We start from the raw sequence: 20,346 nt of genomic DNA, 5'->3' as shown, positions 1-20,346 counted from the left end.
TATCCAATAGCCTTCTGGCTTGTCCATGTGATCTTTAGCAAACTGCAGACAGGCAGCAATGTTCTTTTTGGAGACCAGTGGTTTTCTCCTTGAACACTCATGAACATTAACATTAGTAATTAGTAATATTGGAAATCGGCCCATGTAAATTGTTGGTATGGTCTGTGAGAAAACATTTACTTAGCATTTTTGGAGTCTCCAATGTAACCTTACGTTTTCCACCATGAGGTCTTCAGGGCAGAGGAGCATGCACCTTGCAGCTTCTTGGTAACATGACAGTGATATGACATTATTATGATTCTTATGATAAGAATTAAGATGTTCTTATGATCAGAGTGTAAGGACAGCTAGCGTACTCTATATGGCTCTGTAGCAGCTAAACCCATACAGTGATAGCTTAGTTGTGCCTCCCTTGGCTAGCGACACCAAACTAGCCTAGTCTCGTGTTAGACAGCCAAAAAATTTCATATTTTATCGGTCTGATAGTCCTGTAAACTGTAGAAAGTTTTTGTCTTGCAACTTTTTGTCCAATTTTCACAATTTTAAAGGAATTAGCCCTCACATGCAAGCAAAAAAAAACAAAAAAAAAACGCATGGAAACAGTCTATTTAGAACTACGTCTTTAAAAGTTTTTTGATGGAGAAGACTGTGGGCTCAGCCCCGGACGATTAACAGTCCAGCTAACGCCCCTGAATGCCACCACCTCTTTTCTCCGATGTTCACAGACGAATTATGGAAGCGAGTGGGGCTCGTCTGAAGGCCTGCTGAGTTTTCCGTGCCCCCGCTCAGCAAAGCACATGACCGCTACCGAGGCTTCTGAAAGGGAACTGAGGGAGATGCGCTAAAAACAGCTCAGCGCTCCATGACCCCTAGTTGCCGCCTGCTTTAGACTAAAAGTGCTGTTTATTGCCAGCCAGCGGAAGAACAGCTGGAGACACATAACAAGGGACGTACATCTGAGCGAGTTCCTTTTTTGGCACTCTACTAATTCACTTCAAACTGGGAGAAGTGCTGATTAAATCAATTAGGGTGGGGGTGGAAAACACTTTTGTTTTTTTTTGCCACGCACCTCCCAGCTTTTGACAAACATGTTTGTTCTTCTCCCCTTCAAGAACTTGATGAGTCGCTGTGAGGCTCCAGGTTTATCGGTGCAAAAATAGCAGCCATGAGTGGTAATAAATTTCGGCAGAAATCTGCTTTCTTTTTTATTATTATTTTAAATTCCCCACATATTGCTTTCCCCAAGGGGGCGTTTCCTTTATATGCCATTATTTGATGTCAAGGAGCATTGAATAAGAAGATAATTTATTAGAATCCCCAATTCTTTATGATTGACAGGTTCATTCACATTTTGCATTATAGACAGACCCCCCCCCCAGCCCCCCCCCCCCCCCCCCCCCCCCCTAAATGGACGCATAGCCTTAGAGTCATTATACAAGTACAAAAAGGATAATCTAGAACTAAACTTCAAGGACACCAAAATTTCTAGGCTGATTGATTATTTTTGGGGAAAGTAGAGATTTTTATTTTATTTATTTATTTATTTATTACCTCCAATCTTTTAACCCTTTCATGAATACGGCTTGGATTAGACCCCGGATCAGACCGAGATGAATTGATTTGATTGTTTGTCTCCCGTGAAAAATCAAAAGGTATTGCCCGTGTGGAGTGCCAAAACAAGGATTGTGTATCGAAAGAGCAAAATAATGAGACGGCGTGCCTTGTGTTGAACACGAAACTGAATATGTAACACAATCTACTGATGCAATTTTACATTTTTTCTTGTTTTTTTTCCTGTGGCGCAGCTGTCTCTATTTCCTGTTTCTAGCTTTCATCAGGATAATCCTATCTGGTATGCTCGTCACATCGGCGATGCCAAGCCCATAACAAACTAATAATGAATAATAAACTTGTCTGCAGATGCTTATTATGAGGCATCATTTCGTTAATTTCTCCACGGATTAAATTTAAATTTCATCGAAACCGCAGTCAGAACAGTCAGTAGATGTGATGTGCGTGCATGCGTGTGTGTGTGTGTGTGTGTATATATATATATAAATATATATATATATATATATATATATGTATATATATGTGTGTGTGTTTGTTTTCCCAGCTATCCCATTTGTTTCTAAAAGGCCGCATCTTTGAGTATCATCACTCTGAAGTCCCAGAGATGTCCCTGTCATCTATGACTAACGATCCTAAATTGATAAGTGATCGATCGTGCATGCGCTAACCAGCCCATTGCTGCGCTCATCCACAAACGATTCATTATTCCTCCCTGCTGTCATTAATGCACACGTCTGCATCGACTGGGTGGACAGAACTGTAAGTAAACAGCGACAGCCGATATCAATTTGACCTAATACCGGCTGAGACTAATGTGATTATTAAACTACGATGGAGCCATTTCAGATTTTCTTTATTGAAGTTTCTTCACAGCCTTGAGATTTATGCACCTAGGCCTGTGTTACAGATTGTTTATGCAGAATTATGTCGTTTAGTAGATCTTTATCCACGTCCTGACACATTTCTGTATCACTCGATTCCCACTCATGAATGTCCACCTGCAGCGCAAACAGACTCGGACCTCGACAGCTAAAACGTCCGAAGGTCCAGTTACGCAGAATTCCTTGCATATGAACGTCGTCATGAGCACCGAGCGTGACTGAACAGTTATGTTTAATTGCTTAAATAGAATCCCTTAAAATATTTGTACTATAACACTATGGAAATAAGGTGTTACAGAAAAAAAAAAAAAGAAGACTTTTTAAAAATTTTATTTCACAGTTGTAATCATGTATTCTGGTGAAATACTTTGCCGGGTCCAAGTCCAGACCTCGGTCCACTAGATGACGACCCCTGGTCTAGGAAGTGTGGATATTTCAGGAACTGAAAAAGAACTCAACATTGGCAGCACGAGCAGTGGAGTTTCAGGCCAAGCGACACTCCGAGCCAATTTTTTGATGTTGTTGTTGTTTTAGGTTTTTAAACATTTTCCATCGATGACTTTCATTTTGTAAATGACATTTGACAGTGTTTGATCATTTGTAAGGAATGACACATGACAGACCATGCTGTTACATGAAAGTAATGTACACCTTTCTGTGTGGAAGGGGAAGGTGTGGAGTTGTATTATTTTCATCGCACATTTGAAAGGTTTATAGATAGAGTGACAATTGTTGAAAGAGAGACAAGACGGTTCCTGTTCTTACTTATGTTATAGCTGCAATAAACAGTTATTCCCTCACCAATCTCTCTCTCTCTCTCTCTCTCTCTCTCTCTCTCTCTCTCACCTATCATTTTAATCAAAGAAAACGGAGAATCCTAACCGATCCTGAGAGAGCTTACATCCAATACTCCTTGCATAAATGTTAAATAAACGACTCCTGACAAAACACTTCACCACATCGATTACGAGAATTACTTTGTTAAACAACATTTTCAATCCGTTTGTTGTTAGTCTTATATTATGTGGAGTGTTTGCCGTACAAATCCCAGAGTATGAGATGTTACCATAGAAACAATAATTAGAACAACCCCATTAATATTAACCTGTCATTCATGTTCCAGTTGGAACTACCTGTGCGATTATACAAAGATAATACACACCTTCTGACCAATCAGCAAAGAGTCAAGCATTGAGTCAACCTTACTGTGGTACAAACACCATTATATCACAATTCTCGATTCTGATTGGTCAGAAGGTGTTGATTCATTCTGCAAGGAGTATATTTACAGTATAACGCACTCGTTATCGTATCTACTGCGTAGTAACAACTTGTATGTACCAGTATGACAGGGACTTGTACGGTAGACTCTCCACATAAACCAATTAAAAACCTGTGTAATTATTGCCATGGTGAAGTTTTTTGTAAATGGATGTTTATGTCACATTTTTGGAAGGAGTCTCCAGTGTCGGTGCTTTACTACAGTGAATTACCGTATCAGTATGCGCATCAGCGATTAGTTTGTTTAGATTAAAGATTGTGCTGCTGATATGCTATAAAAGAGTGTTATCAAGCACTAAAACTGGAGACTCCTTCCTTCTCGAATTACATCAAACGTCACCATATCAACATTTTCTTTATCTGTTTATTTATTTATTAAGCTTCGATCATGTGGTGCATCTGACATACTCTACAAGGCCCTGTGAATGAGCTGTCTCTATAGAAACGACAATGCGTTCGAGTTCAACAGCGTTAAGGTGTAAATGATTTAATTTGATCGCTTTAGTATCGACTTCCACACATCTTGGTCCGTTTTTTTTTTTTTTTTTTTTGGCTTGGTTCACACCAGATTGCGCTCCAAACTTGCGGTAATCTAGTGAACTTTACTTGAGTTCATAAACTTCTGGAACGCTGCTTAAGATGACAGCAGGGATTCCCGCAAGGAGAAAAAAAGCGAAGGCATGTTTGAAAAGTAATGAGACACAAGTACAGCGCTCTTTTCTCTAATGTTTTGCAGCGAGCACATAGACAAGGGGTGTGCTGAATCAAAGTGAATAAGTTAATAAGTGTGCTGTGTAATGGTGATCTCTGCGGTCCAGAGCAGAGGTGGGTCTGCTGGACTCAAGCTGCAGTAATAAGAAGGCAGCACGGCGAGGTTGATTTTTACGGCTCAATTTAATGTCCCGATTTTCAGTTTGATTACAGAACGGGCCCTAAGGTTCTGATATGAAAACAAGGCCACTTTTCTCAGCGTCAACGCATGGCTTTCGATTTCCTTTGATACGTGGCAGAGTAGCGTTTGAATAAATCATGGCAGCATATGGATGAAGCCGAACCCTTCATTATGTGAGTGTTTCATCTCAGTATGTGGGAGGGTGCCAGCTCGGGCTCTGGCGCTCTCGCAACAGACGTGGACGCGATAGCATTTTTTCACCATGCCATAACGTCGGCCATGCCCAAATTGCTTTTCCAACAGGCACAGTGTTTTTGAGATGATCTTGAAAATATTTAACCTGGACCAAATGGAATCTTTGAATCGGTTGTTTTTAACAGATGAAAAATCCAGATATACTTACCCAAAATATGAGATCAGAGACCTTTCTATCATGGCGATAAAATTAGATTTTGCACAATTCTCCTGTGGTGTTGGCAACGGAATAGCATGTGAATCATTCGTTGCACTTTTAAGTCAGAGAGATTGATTAGACCGTCAAGGTGAACAACACAGAGAAAGAGAATCCTTTCAATCAAATTCATTATCTCAACCTCTTCCCTGAGTGTCAAAGGATAAAAATGTTGTATATGATAAAATAATCAGCAACAGATACTCATACCAGAGACTGAACATTACATGAAGCCTAATTCTGATCCAGATTCTGTGATTTCATGTCATTTATCCCGTTTTATAGTAGGAGTGAGGTGTGGAGGTGGAGAAAATGCTCTTTCCGTTCGACCCTTTAATCATGTGTAGCACGGCACTAGAGACTCCAGAGCAGAGTGTAGCGACGGGCATCGCGACTCCTGAATCGCCGATTCCTCCGAACAAACCCGCTGAAAAGAATCACACAGTGCGAGTTATGATTCGTTTGATTCAGCCATCTAAGCCTCATCCAGACTCCAACTCCATACATATTCAATTGGTGTGATATTAGTGTAACTGAACCAATGCATTCACAACATCCTTCTTCGTTTGGTTTATGAGCAGAAAGCTACGCTACTGTGGCGTTTACAATACATTCATTCATTTCTGATTTCTAAATTCAGAAAGGTAAAAATGGTCCGTTTAAACCACCGCAAGCCTGACCAGGCAGTTACTAAAGATGACTGAATGAACGCTGTAAATATTCCGCTTATGACTTACAGCAGAAGTGGGAATTCAGTACTCAGAATTACTAGCCAGCTAACTGATAAGTGTTCCTCAAAACAGTGAACAAGCGAATATGTCTGAATGTTGATTGATCTAAATTGAATACTTGTACATACAGCATAACTCATTTAAAGGTAAGAAGTGCTACTGTTCCTGCTGTGAGCAGCCATGTTGATATGACGTCACTTGCTGATCCCAGAGTTGAAGAGACCATCCCATGGGAATTCCAAGTTGAGGGGGTGTTTTCTTTTTCGGAGGACACAAACTATGAGTTACGACGTTCGTATAGCAAACTTCCCGTCTAACCTCTTTCCGTGACTTCCTTGTTGCTGCCCCAAGTGTTCCCAGACCTGATGGGATATCTGTTTAGAGCACATGACCTGTTCATTCTGATTAATATATCCCGTACTCTGTTACATCCCTAATATGTATGTATGTATAAATCTGGCATAAATTAGCAGAGGCTAGCTAACTGCTTCAGAGATTACACATCCTCCCTTCAGACCTCAGTCCAAATCCCCCTCACGAAACAGGCATAAAGAGATGCAGAAACATAATATAGGTACACACAGGGGACGATACACACCTAATTTAATCTTAGAAAATATTATCTTTGCTCCATGAGCACAAAACATTTAAAAGACATCTCTGCATGGGAGATTTAATATGTCTTTTGAGGAGACGATATATAGACTTTAAAATGAGCCTTTAAGAAGATTGTGCATTTGAGGCGGACTGAAATTATATCAGGATGGGCAGCTGAGGAAGTGAGTGAGTCAGTGTTTACCGGGTTTATGTCATTAGCATAAACATTGCTGAGCATAAAAAAAGTAAAACTGACTCTATTAGGTAACTATTAGCAACATGGCTCACTTTAAAAAGGATAATACTGACGCTATTAGGTAATTATTTGCAACATGGCTGACCTTAAACATGATACTGACTCGACTAGGTCGCTATTTGCGACATGGCTGATGTTAAACAATGTAAAACTACTCTGCATTATTCGGAGGAGCTTGCGATTTTTCAAAATTACTGCAGATTTTCTACAGATCTGGGCCGAGACGCGGCATGTGACGTCATCACGACGCGCATTCAGCCAAAGTCCTCTTTGATTCACGTGCTCATTTACCAGCAAACACCACCATGAAAGATCGTGCAAAACTATTTCGTGCACTCACGATTTTGCCAATTCGAGTCGTTTTCCGCAAAAAAAAGCGTCAACAATCACCAAAAAAAATTATAAATAAACTCCATGAAATCCTGTACAGACTGATTTTATCTTAAACACTTCCTGATTATATTTTAGAATTCTTTATTCTTAGAATTTCTATTACATTATTCTTTCTTTTGTTTTCTGATTCTTCTGGGTTTTTTTTTTTGTTTGTTTTTTTTGCACTTTGAGCTGCATTTTAATGTATGAAAGGTGCTGATGATGATGATTAGTAGCACTAGTAGTTGTAGGAAGAGGAGGAGGAAGAATATTGTTGCTGTTATTATGATTAATATTTATTTCTTGACTGCAGCCTGGTCCAGTCTATGCAATCCTACTCTGCTCAACAGCGCCACTAGTGGTCAAAAAGTTTCATTGGACATGTTACACGTATTCCTGATGAATCTATGTGAAGGACTGAATTGGAACGGGTGTCATTTCACTATGCTTTTATATACAAAACCTCTTTCTAACCTGACTGATTTGTTAACATTCTGTGTTCTATGTATACAGAATACTCGTTTTGGGCTCCGAGTTGCATTATTCCTACTGAACTCCAACTCCAACGCCTGGAGAATCGAATTCGCCCAAATGACTCGTTTTGAAGAGTCGAACGCAAAAGAACCGAGTATTCTACTCGAATCACCCATTGTTAGATTGAAGCAGGATCAGCAGGACACACACACACACACAGGCGCGCGCGCACACACTCTCTCACTCACACCGCGCGCGCGCAGGAACGGAGAGCCGGACGCGTCTCGGCACTATGCTGCCGCTCCAAAGCCCGAGCCTTACACCAAAGGAGTTCCTCCATCCCGGAGAGAGACATCACACAACTGAGGACTTTTTTACATCCAGACCCTGGATAAAACTAAATGATGGACAATTTCCGAAGATGGGCAATCGCAGGAGAACGCACACTGCACGCGGCACGCGCCAAGACTAAAGACTTAACACCAGATCTAATTAAATCCACTTCTGTTGTTCCCAGAGTTCCACAACGAGATCCTGAAACTCCTGCGTGGAAATCTTCATCATAACCTCATCGGAAACATTTTCCCTGGGACTCGGAGATCGTGGATGAAACCCGCTTTGTGTGTATGTGTGTGTGTGTGTGTGTGCACGCGCGCGCGCGTGTGTGTGTGTCTGTGCGCGCGTGTGTCTGTATGAGTGTGTTTATTCCATCTACGGGATCCTTATTTCTGGAGAAAACACCCTAGAGCTATAGGACAGGTTTAAAATCTGGCATCCATGCAGGTAAAAACATTGATCATTTGGATGTGTGCGTCAGAAATGAACTCTGCATTTAGCATTAATGGGAGAGAGAAAAAAAACATTATTCATTTATTACACTAATCCTCATTACAAGCTGGAAACGAGGCTTAAAAACTTCATGCACGTGCATCAGTATTGAGTTTGCGTTTTATTTCAGTCTGTCTTCATTTATTTCTAAACACTTGGTGAGGTTTCAAACAGCAAATCGGGCAAATTGGCCATGGCAGTTAAAGCTGCCCTTGCATCATTAATGGTTTGAGAGCTCTGATATCCACACTGCACCTCTGTAATCTCCATTTATTTGCTTTATTTGTGCCTATATTTTGGCCCTGTGCTTATAGGAACTGCTCTTATAGGCTGCAGGGTGTCTCCGTTAGAGAGACACAGCAACCAGAATTTAAAAAAAATAAAAAATAAAAAATCTGTTAAACAGGACATTTTATAATATTTAAGGAGAAATAGGTCTAGAGAATGAATTGTATTTCATGTATGCGTTATGCATGCATGTTATTGCATAGGATGCACAACTGACTGCGCACAATTATATGTGCAGTATATATATATATATATATATATATATATATATATATATATATATATAATATAGTATACATGCGTGCCAGGAAGCATTCGTGTGCATGCATTCAATAGTCAACACTTTTATTCAGTATAAAATCTCATCTGATATGATAAGTATGATTTATAGTAATTTGTACATTTGTATATGCAAACATGGTCTCACGTACTCATGAAATATTTTTGTTGTTGTTGGGTGTTTTCCCCATTTCAAGCAATAGGATGATCAAGCTAGAGAAAAATCATAAAAGTATTAAATGCTGTATATTATGTAAATAGTGACGAGCGTGAAATGGATAAGAAATGGATGAAAAAGCATGAAAAAAAAGAGCAACCTGGAGCAAAAATATTCCAAATATATTAAATGTATAGATTTAATACTGGATTCAGTATTCAGCAATTAACAAAAATAGCTACTCAACATTTATATATATATATTTTATTATTCTTATTTTTGTTTTTTGTTTTTTTTTGGGGGGGGGGGGGGGGGGGGGTTCAACAAGTCATTAAATTACTATGATTCAGTAAATTAAGTCGTGTTTTTAACATGCCACCTTTTTGGGAATCGGTGTACCAAGTGAAGCAATTTCTGTCAAATCCACTCTTTTCTCTTTGCTCCGTTACTTGAAGGATGTACACCGTGTAATGATTTAAATAGCTGCCAGTGTTTATTGACAGTAAAGCTGTGCTTGTGCTGAAACAGAGGTACATCTGTGCTTCCAGCCTTTTTAACAGGACGCCCAGCACATTGATTTAAAGGAAGCGCTCTTACAGTCCTCCAGGCCGGGAATCATTACCGCTGAGAGATTGAGCTTACTGCCCGAGCATCGGAACACAGACCTGTCTGTCAGTGTGGCATTTGACAGATTTACCACCTCGGTGCCCTTTACAAGTCCAAAATCACGGAGTGTCTTCTCCTCCTCCTCATTTGGAGAGTATACTGATGACTTGCTCTGCAAAGAGCTTATTATTCTATTTTCTAACCTTTTTTTTTTTTTTTGTATTATGAAAAGCCACGTTCCTTGTAAACCATCACTGGCTTTACGTTTCCATTTGGCCATTTTATAAGGCCATGCTTCAAAAATAAGTAACACTTATTGTATTGTAGATTGTATTTTATACTGATGAATTGTTTAAAATTCTCTGATTTTACCGCTGGAGATTTTGTGCACCTCAGCAAGCTAATAAATCACTAACATAATGTTGCATGACTCTGAAGAGAACACTTATCTATTTTGTGTTAATACAGGGAAATGGACCCCAATGCCCCATGCGAGAGAAGCTGTGTCATTCAGAGAGCAGCCGGCTGTGACCAGAGAGGAGCTTGTCACTGATAAAGCTGCCAAACGTGCTGTTTTGGTCCACGTACTTAAATCGGCCCTCCCTGGCCTCAGAGTGAAAATGTGATGAGCTTGGCTATCAGTCTCAACCCGAGCATGGATGGAGGCAAGCAAGGCAGGCACGCAGGCTAATGAGACCATTGGTCTTGTGTTGGGGGGGGCTTAGGAGAGCCAATTACAGGAGGATTACCCAGTTTTCTCCGGCGTAGTTCCACCGTGGAAAGCTTCAAGAGCCGTTAAAAACTTCAACCTGGTGGATTTTACTCCTTTTTTTTTTTATTGCTTTATACTTGCAGCCCCTCTGAGCTGTTTGTGTTTTCTCCCGACCAAAAATGGAGATACAGGTACGAATATGGAATAAAGATGTAATGATCTTTATTAGACCATGGATACCGATCCTACTAGGCCTTCACATGCAGTTCTCCTGGGCCACGACGTGCCCAGATGAGTGCCGCTGTGACAGGACCTTTGTGTACTGCAACGAAAGGAGCCTAACATCAGTGCCTCTGGGGATAGGTGAGGGTTACAAAACCCTCTACCTCCACAACAACCAAATCAACAATGCTGGATTTCCAGCAGAGCTGCACAGCGTTGCTTCGGTAGAGACGGTGTATCTCTACGGCAACCAGTTGGACGAGTTTCCAATCAACCTCCCTAAAAACACGCGGGTGCTCCATCTGCAGGAGAACAACATTCAGACAGTGTCGCGTGCGGCGCTTGCCCAGCTCCTGCGCCTTGAGGAGCTCTACCTGGATGACAACTCTATCTCCACAGTGGGTGTGGAGGAAGGGGCATTCAGGGAAGCCATCAGCCTCAAAATCCTCTTCCTAACCAAGAACCATCTGAGCAGCGTGCCCATCGGACTCCCTGAAGAGCTCAAGGAGCTGCGTCTGGATGAAAACCGGATAGCTCTCATCAGCGATGATGCCTTCGAGAATGTAACAGGGCTTGAGCGCCTCCTTCTGGACGGCAATCTCATGACAGATGAAGGCCTGGCCCCAGGAGCGTTCCAGGGTTTGGTTAACCTTAAAACCTTGTCCATGGCACGCAATTCTCTGATGTTCCCTCCTCCTAACCTGCCCACCCAGTGTTTGGTCAAGCTCAACTTGCAGGATAATCTGATGAATGAGATCCCTTTGACGGCCTTCCGTGGCCTGCACCGCCTCGAGAGACTGGATATTTCCAACAACCAGCTGCAGTCTCTCACACAGGGGGTCTTTGATGGCCTCCTTAGCCTGAGACAGCTCACTGTTCGAAACAATCTTTGGCTCTGTGACTGCAACATTAAATGGGTCATATTGTGGCTGAAGTCTTTGCCGGCCACGCTTAACGTCCGTGGCTTCATGTGCCAGAAGCCCGAGAGTGTGCGTGGTATGGTAATCAGAGAACTAAACTTGGAGCTGATCCAGTGCCCCATCAGTACGGCCATAGTGCCACGATCAACACGACAGCCCACACCCCCCTCTTCGCCTACTGCTGAGTCAGCCACTGCAACAGGCTTCTCAACCCCAGACTACGTCCATACTCCCAGCTCTGCGCCCGCACCACCCGCCCTGCCGACCGAGCATGGCGATAAAGAACTGAGGACAGATGTCCCTGAGGATCCTGTGCAGGAACAGGAATCGCTTCGTGTTTCCTTCATCGTCTTAAACAGCACGTGCGTCCAGGTGAACTGGATATCTACCTTCACTGTCACGGCGTACAAGGTGACCTGGGTCAAGATGGGTCACAGTTTGATCGGCGACCCTGTGCAGGAGACTATGGTTGAAGGTGAGCAGCAGAGAATACACCTGACCAGCCTGGATCCCAAATCCATCTACCGAATTTGCGTGGATCCTCTGGACGCTTTCAACAATTATCACGCAGGAGAAGACACGATTTGCTCGGAGGTGATGACCAAGCCGGCCTCCTACGACTTGGACGAGAAGGCCGAGCAGGCAAGCCAGCGGGACCTCGGCTCGTCTCTGCTGCTGGCCGGCCTGATCGGAGGGGCCGTGCTTGTCGTCCTGGTGCTGCTGCTTAGCATATTCTGCTGGCACATGCACAAGAAGGGACGGTCGTCCTCATCCAAATGGAAATATAACCGAGGGAGGAGGAAAGACGATTACTGTGAGGCAGGCACAAAAAAGGATAACTCCATCCTGGAGATGACAGAGACTAGCTTTCAGATAGTTTCTTTGAACAACCAACAGCTCCTTAAAGGGGACTACCGAATTCAGCCCATTTACACTCCTAATGGAGGCCTTGGCTACAGAGACTGCCATGTGGACAACAACAGTACAAGCTACAGCAAGAATAGCGTTCCAGTCTCTAACCCTTGCCATACATGATGGTTTTCAAAAGGTATTAATCCTTTGTATTAAAATTCGACTTAAATACGCTGTACAGTATATATTTCAAAGATGAACTGTAAATGCTGTAATTTATACTCTTATCAGTGATATCGCCTTCTTTTGTATCCCAAGTAAAATGCAAAAACAATTTATGATGTACTAGTTTCTCCTGTTGTATTACTACTGCGCTCGTAGGAAACCATCTTAAACTGAGTATCATAAACTGGAGTCTGTATGCAGATAATTGTTTACATTGTTGTGCACAAAAATCACAGAAAGTGCCCAGAAATATAGAGATGATTATCTAGAATTGGAAGAAGAAGAAGAAAGTGATGGTTAGTAAGGGTCTGATTGTGAGTGAGTCTGAGTGAGAAACCGATTCATGCTATTTATGCCCGTCCGACTTCTTTGTTCTTTAGTTGTACCACAAGATGGCATCTCTTTTTGTTTCTTTTCCTGACTTTTAATTGGCACTTTTTTTCCCTAGCTTGTTCGTTTATCTGACTTCCAGATTCAGCTGTTCAGGTTAAGTGGTGTGCAAATACAGAGAGAAACCTCTACCTGCCAAAAAAAAAAAAAAAAAACCCAGGGCTTGAAGAAAGAAAAGAAAAGAAAAGAACGAAAAAGCAGGGAGGTGATGGAAGACGTGCTTACTGCGTGTGTACATTAATGGATTGTAAAAAACAAAAAAAAAAGAAATGTATTCCACTGTGAAAACCACAACTGAGAAGTATGAATTAGCACAGTCTGGCATTTTAGCTGCACAGCTCTTGGAAAGGAAGACTGATGATAATTGCCCATTATCATTCTGCTTCTGGAGGCAAGTTTCTTCACATACAGCTTTTTGTGTATTTATTTTGACTAAATTGGCCAGGTAATAGTGTCGGAATACATCAGATCAGGAAGATTCATGGCTGGGCTGCATCGTTATCTGGTTTGAAGGCATCTTATTCTAATTGTTTTGCTCTGCAAACAACTCTGTGAAACATAAATAATCCAAAATATGACCAGGTATTGTTTCTTTGCATATATCCATGCATTATTTCCAATAATATCAATAAACGTTGTTACAATGTTGACAAGAATAAGTATTTTACCATTGGATATAATTCATTCTAAAGAACTGCTTTATTTTGTGCGTTCTCTTGACTGTTATTGATATGATTACCAGCTCATAACACTGTCATGCCATGTCAGCTTTATGATGACATTTTACCGAGGTCTGGCTCATTTTGAACAAGAAGGACAATTCTATTGTTATAGATCACCATGATGGTTAGATAAATGCTCGCATTATTTATTTCAACTCAGACTTTCATTGTATCATCAGTGTAATTATGTATGTTTTTGTTTTTGTTTTATTTCGCTATGATTAGGCCATTCCTTCTCGTACAACAAATAATAATAAAAAAAAAACAATCACAAGAAGTTGCCAGAAATTATATGCCAGACACAGAACTGGGTTATTGTTGTTGTTGCACTTGTTTGAAGAATTGCGTTATTAGTTTGGCTAGACAAAGTATGAGTCGTGTCATTTCACAGCTAATAACTCGCACACAATAAATAACGCAGTAAATCCCACCGCCACCCACCCCCACCCCCTACCCCTTTCTCGACGCGACCTTTTCGCGCGAGTCTCTCAGGGTCTGTGAGGAGACAGTAATTAGCTATTAAATCTGCACATCTGGGTCCTCCAGCTGTGTGGTCATCTCCGAATGAGCTGCTGGATCTCAATTCCGTAGCTCTCTCCAACGTGCCCCAGAGACCAGAGAGATGCTCAAGTGCAGCTCGGTTATATCAGTTCAGTCGCCCGGTTCAGAACAACAGCCGTTTGTAATGGCAAACAAAACACTGCAGAACAGCGGGCAGCGCCGTCTCCATTTATTCCAATCAATTAATACTGGAATTCCAATTTGGCCGCAGATTTTCGAGCCAGACCGCTATTCCCTAAAGTCAGGGTTAATGGGTTTTGCTGCATCTCTGTTTTTCTCACCGAGATGTGTTTCAGGAACTGTGAATAACCAATTAAGGTTTCTCAAGAAGTAGCCAGAAACATTTTCTATGAAGCCTATTATAATCATAAAACCATTAGAACTGTGCTAATAATTGCTTGTAATTAGCTATTTATTTATTTATTTATTTATTTATTTAGATAATCCTCCGTAACAACGCCTCCTGACTCTCTAATAAGCAATTCCTTGATCGTTAATAATCACGTCGTTAATAATCACATATGTCACTATTTTATGTGCACAATATAAAGCCGTGTGTCGTATTGTACAACTTTTAGAAGTAATAACAACCTGTGCAGAATGATAAAGCGTCTATGATATCTACTGACAATTAAAAAAATAATTCTATAAACATGTACAATGCCATCATTGCGTGCGATTTCAGTGAAGGTCGTATTTATATTGAGCTATGAACACTTTCGTATGGTGTTATAATGCATTCATAACGCATCATACCATGATATGAACACATTCACTGAATGTGTTAACAGTTTCTATGAAGGTCATATTTACTTACACTTTACACTTACACTTTTTGCATTACACTTTAGAGCGATTTTTATAATGCATTATGAATTGCTCAACAGTATAAGTACTGTACATAACACATTATAACACCGATACCAAAGGAATGGGGTAACGTGTTCTTTGACCGTCACATGTATAATAAACCGTAGATATGTTCATATCATATTATAAACCTTTCATCATTGTATACATTGTTACAATGTGTAATTAATGATGAAAATGCATTACACTTTATACCTATTTTGTTTTATGCATTATATATCATTAGCATGATGCACTGTAAGTAGTGTTCATAACTTATTATATCCTCAAGCCCCACACTGCATAGTGCATTCTACCAAGATATAATGTGTTATAAACATTACACACATTTATGAATTCATTATAAACCATGCTACAATCAGTGATGACTTTTCATAAATAATTATGTCGATGTGTATAATGCCTTATAAATGCTTTAGAACATGTTCTGAATGAATTCACAATCATTACATCATACATATGGCCTTCGTAGAAAATGTTCCTAAGGCAAAGTAGTGTACTGTACAGCCTTTCAAAACTAATAATGACCTGTACATCATGACAAAGCTGTTCGAGACCGCATTCATGTTACGTTCTAATGCATTCATAAGGCATTATGAATGCATCGTTTTAATTACTCGATAATGCATTATGCATTTCTAGCTATATTTGATGAATTGTTAACATGATGCATTATGAGTATGTCAATAACACATTATAACACCAATACCGTAATACCTGCCTTTTATCTTTCTTTTCTTTAAAAAAAATAAAAATAAAAAAAAATATATATATATATATAATCAGTTAATCACACTACAGAACATCTGGAAAAAAAAAAACTGTCACTGTGTATGACTGAACATAATGCACTTAGAAAACTGGGGTTAAATTTCTGTGGCGCTATAATGTGTTATAAACACTATTTGTACTATTTGAAATGCATTCTACTAACGAAAAATATTGATGCATTATTAATGCACCATTGATATAAACATATAAACTATAAAAAGTGCTAATTATACCAATGTGTATAATGCGTATGAATGCATTATAACGTGTTATGAATGTATTCATAGGTCACTATACATAGGCCCTTCATAGAAAGTGTTATATAAAGTGAATTTTATATTATTTCTGATTATAGATGCTATCAGTGACAGTTTCTATGAAGCCTGTATTTATAACAACTCTGCTTATAAGTCTTTGTAAGCTGGTAATGAGTCGGCGTAAGCATTTTATAAACTCCAATAATGCTTCGTATGGCTCTCATACGAAAGTGCGACTATTCATTACAACGCCACGGTGTGTACTGCGCAACCTTTCTAATTAATAATGACCTGAGAGTAATTATACAGCAAAGGTAAACTTTATCGACAATTATAAACACATTATAAACATTACATAAACGCTTCATTCTAGATTAAACACAAATACACATGCAATTGTTGTTTGAAAGTTTTAATGATACATTTAAAATAAAATAAAAAAAAGGTTGGGGTAATAATTTATTTATAAATAAATAGTGTCTTAAAGCTTTACTTGATGCACTCAGTGATGACATTTTAAATGTTTATAATCTTTTTTTTATTTAATTAAAATATATTCCAGTCGCTTTATAATTATACCTTAAGCCATTACAAGGATTACATACATTCGTATGTGTGCTGTTATAGGAAATAATCAACGTGTTTTAGTCTTTTGAAAGACAATTTGTCAACTGTTTTCAATTAAATAATGAACAAGCCATAGTTTTTATCTGTTTATGGTTACATTTAAAGTTGTGGAACATCCACAAAACAGGTTGTCGCTTATATTATATTATATTATATATTATATTATATTATATTATATTATATTATATTATATTATATTATAGCAGCTATAAACTAAAGACTAGACTTGATTTGATTTCCGGAGGCGGCGACACTGGAGACTCCTTCCATAAATGTTAAATATAACAGAAAACTTTGCTATATCAACAATTCTATTATTTTTCTTTATTATATAATAACATGTTTATAACCTGTTTATTATTGGTTGTAGATTATGTTAAGCATCTGTGATTTAGCTGTTACTATAGAAACGATAACGTATTGGAACTTGCACTCTTGTACCTACTGTTATAGGAAATGAATCCATGCCTTCTGACCAATCAGAATCGAGAATTTAACAGCACTGCGGTATAAGGCTTTATAATGAGTAGCAGCATAAGTTATCGAGGAATCAAGGACGTTTTACGGGGCATTATTAGAGTTTATAAAAATATAAGAGTTCGATTTTACAAGCATTATAATTTAGAATGATTTATGAATATGGGCTTCATAGCAAGTGCTATCAAGTGAGTTCATTTCCCACTGACGGCGCGTGTTCGAGCCACAGGTTTATAAAGCTATGTGGCAGATGGATGCATGTGGGAGGCTGGGGTATTCATTTCAAACTGCTGGAGGGCCGTGGCAGGGTAAGACGTGAAATCTGTGTCACAATGGATCTGTGCTTTGCCTTGGGTGAAAGAAACAGAAGCTGCGGTAAATTGAATATACGCACTGTAAAACATGCCGTTAGGAGAGATGTAGCCGAGTGAAAAATACAGCCCGCTTCCCATGTTGTTAAACATCAAAAGACTCAACATTTATCCACTAAATGCCTTGATGTGGATCGTTAAGTCCGGCGCCTTTGACCGGAATCATTCTCTGAAGCTATAACTCAAAAGAGATGCATCAAGTTTGCAGGTCAGGGCATCGATAAATGTCACAGCTGTTAATTAGGCATGGTAACAGTGTACTAACCTGAGACAGTGAAGCGAAGCGCCATGCTAGCACTGATGTGTAGGGGTTTTTTGTAGGGTTTTTTTTTTTTTTTTTGCTGTTGTTTTGTTCTCCAAGACTGCGCTTGGGAACAATGCCGTATGTGTGTGTGTGTGTGTGTGTGTGTGTGTGTGTGTGTGTGTATGTATACATCCATCTGCCCACGCCTCCATCTAATGCATCTAGCTCTACAGTGTAACTCCAGCGCTGTCCAGCTGTCGAGTCTGTGCACAGCCAAGTATCGATCGCTCCGTGCTCCTCAGAATTATGAAAAATGGACTGGATTTCAGAGCAGCTCTGAACCGTGAGCAAGTCCCACGTCTCTGGCGCTGAGACTCGGAAAAGAAAAGAAAAAAAAACCCCCAAAACTAAACAAAGAAAAATCATGGAAAGGATGGCTATATTCCAGTGTAATCCCACTGGTAATTGATTTGGACCGGATGAAGATGATGAAAAGTTGATAAATATTTAATGAGCAGTGAACATATGCTCTACATGGCATGAATAGAATGTATTGTAATGTATTGCAGATCTATTCCAGGTGCTTTGTGGGTCGAGTGGTTTATTGTGGAACACTGAGTAATCACCAGGTTTTACTGTTCTGAGGTTCCGCGTCTAAACATTCACGCTTCAGCTTAATCAAAAGAAGAAGGGAAAAAAAGACTTTTCCACGATCACTGATCAGTCGATCAGCCGGGATGACAAACAGCACACGCTCTCTAGGGGGCAAATTTGACAATGGTATAGTATACCGTTTGCAGTAGAGCAAGGAAATGAAAAACAACAACGTGAATATCCATGACAAGCACTGAAAAGAAAATGTCAACAATCTCAGACATACGAGATCCACGTTCAGGTTCTCAGTCGCCATTTTCCAGCGACAACAAACGTTGGACTCAACGTTCTAACTGTACAAGTTATATCAGAGACTTTGCTCAGCTAGTTAGCGATCTACGACGGCCGCATTAGCATGAAAGTCGAAGCTTTGGAAGTCGATCTGTTTGACAAAGCGACAAGCGACCGTGTGTTCACTATATACACGTGCAACATGGAGCCACAATTTCAACAGCGGCAGCACGTGACGAAGCAACACAATTCTCAATTCTATGCAGATTAATTCTTGCGAATAATCCGAAACGATTGCCTCGAATTTGACCTTGGACCAATCCTATTGCATGTGTGGACTGATGTTTCTTCACTTCCTCGCTTACAAATTTAGTACCTACCTGCAATTAGGTGCCATTTACTGTTTATCCTGTCATGTATGAGACATTATAATGTTTGGAAATAAGTAGTGGAGATCATCAGCGCCTCTGGTGAATGTGCATAGCTAGTACAATTAGCTTGGGCTGCTAATTTGCTAACGAAGCAAGTATGAAGCCCAGCATGTACTGAAACATGGAAGTCAAATTGAAATGCATTTTAAACTAAAGTGGTGTGGTGATTTTTCGATAGATTTTGCTACTACTGCTAGCATCTACAACAGGCATCAGTCCCTATATGCCCACAAGAGAAACTACCAGCCTTGACACTTCCTAGTATGAACATAGGGTAAAGTACTAAAGTGCCGCTGCATCACTTTTTATTTAGCTGAAAGTAAAAATAGACCAAACCTCAGAATGTAATCATGAAATAAATCTTTTGATTATAATAAATATTGATATGCAAATGATTCAGGGTGGATTTAGATTTTTTTCATCATGGATCAGTGGGATGAATTGCATCGGCTACAACCTGGTATTTATATAAAAAACTGCACACGGGCCAACCCTAACTCCTACACACTCACTGGGCCACTACATACAAGAAAATTGCACATTTACTGATTCATTAGACTCAAACCTGACATGTTACTGCGGAGGAAGTTGATGATGTGGAACTTCAACGCGGTCCCGGAGCCCTCTTACGAGCAGCTATCTCTAATGACTTGCTGATGCATGTTTAATTGCTAATGAACGAGCCGAGCAGCGTAAGGAAAACTCAGCTAACACACTTTATTGGCCGTAGAGGTTGGGGAAAGAAATAGATTTCAAGTCGGTTTGCAAGTCGCGTCAATAATTCACGACCAGCTTACAAGGCAAATATTACACAAGAAGATCTTTTCAGCAACTTTGCTACAAATTCCTCTAAAGCGGAATATCTATAATAAAGTTATGTCATTTTGATGTCGGGTATTGGAGCTTCTGTCATGCCATACCCAGTGTCATGCACAGCCGATATTTGATTAAATCTTTTTTCAAGGATTTTCAAAGAAACCTAAAAAAGATAAATGTGACTTCAGGATATTAGTGAGTTAAAAAAAAAAAAAATCAGGAATTTGTCATTATATACATCCGGATTTCCAAGAAATGATTCAACAAACACTATTCATATGTATGATGTGCATATTTTGCATAGTTTTATGGATAAAACTTTGGAACG

The 20,346-nt window shown here is 39.8% G+C and overlaps 1 protein-coding gene across 1 annotated transcript; it reads left to right on the top strand.

Annotated features, from left to right (window-relative positions):
- Positions 1 to 7,467: 7,467 nt before the first annotated feature.
- si:dkey-87k14.1 (leucine-rich repeat transmembrane protein FLRT2) lies at positions 7,468 to 12,705 on the top strand. The gene is made up of 2 exons (XM_017475412.2): positions 7,468 to 8,290; positions 10,134 to 12,705. Exon 2 carries the CDS (start codon positions 10,557 to 10,559, stop codon positions 12,552 to 12,554), a length of 1,998 nt encoding a protein of 665 aa, XP_017330901.1. The 5' UTR covers positions 7,468 to 8,290; positions 10,134 to 10,556; the 3' UTR covers positions 12,555 to 12,705.
- The last annotated feature ends 7,641 nt before the right edge of the window (positions 12,706 to 20,346 follow it).

This window comes from Ictalurus punctatus, chromosome 9, assembly GCF_001660625.3.
Source record: "Ictalurus punctatus breed USDA103 chromosome 9, Coco_2.0, whole genome shotgun sequence".
Lineage (NCBI taxonomy): Eukaryota > Metazoa > Chordata > Actinopteri > Siluriformes > Ictaluridae > Ictalurus > Ictalurus punctatus.
Note: the sequence above shows the minus strand (reverse complement) of the source record. Positions and strands in the feature narration are given on the sequence as shown.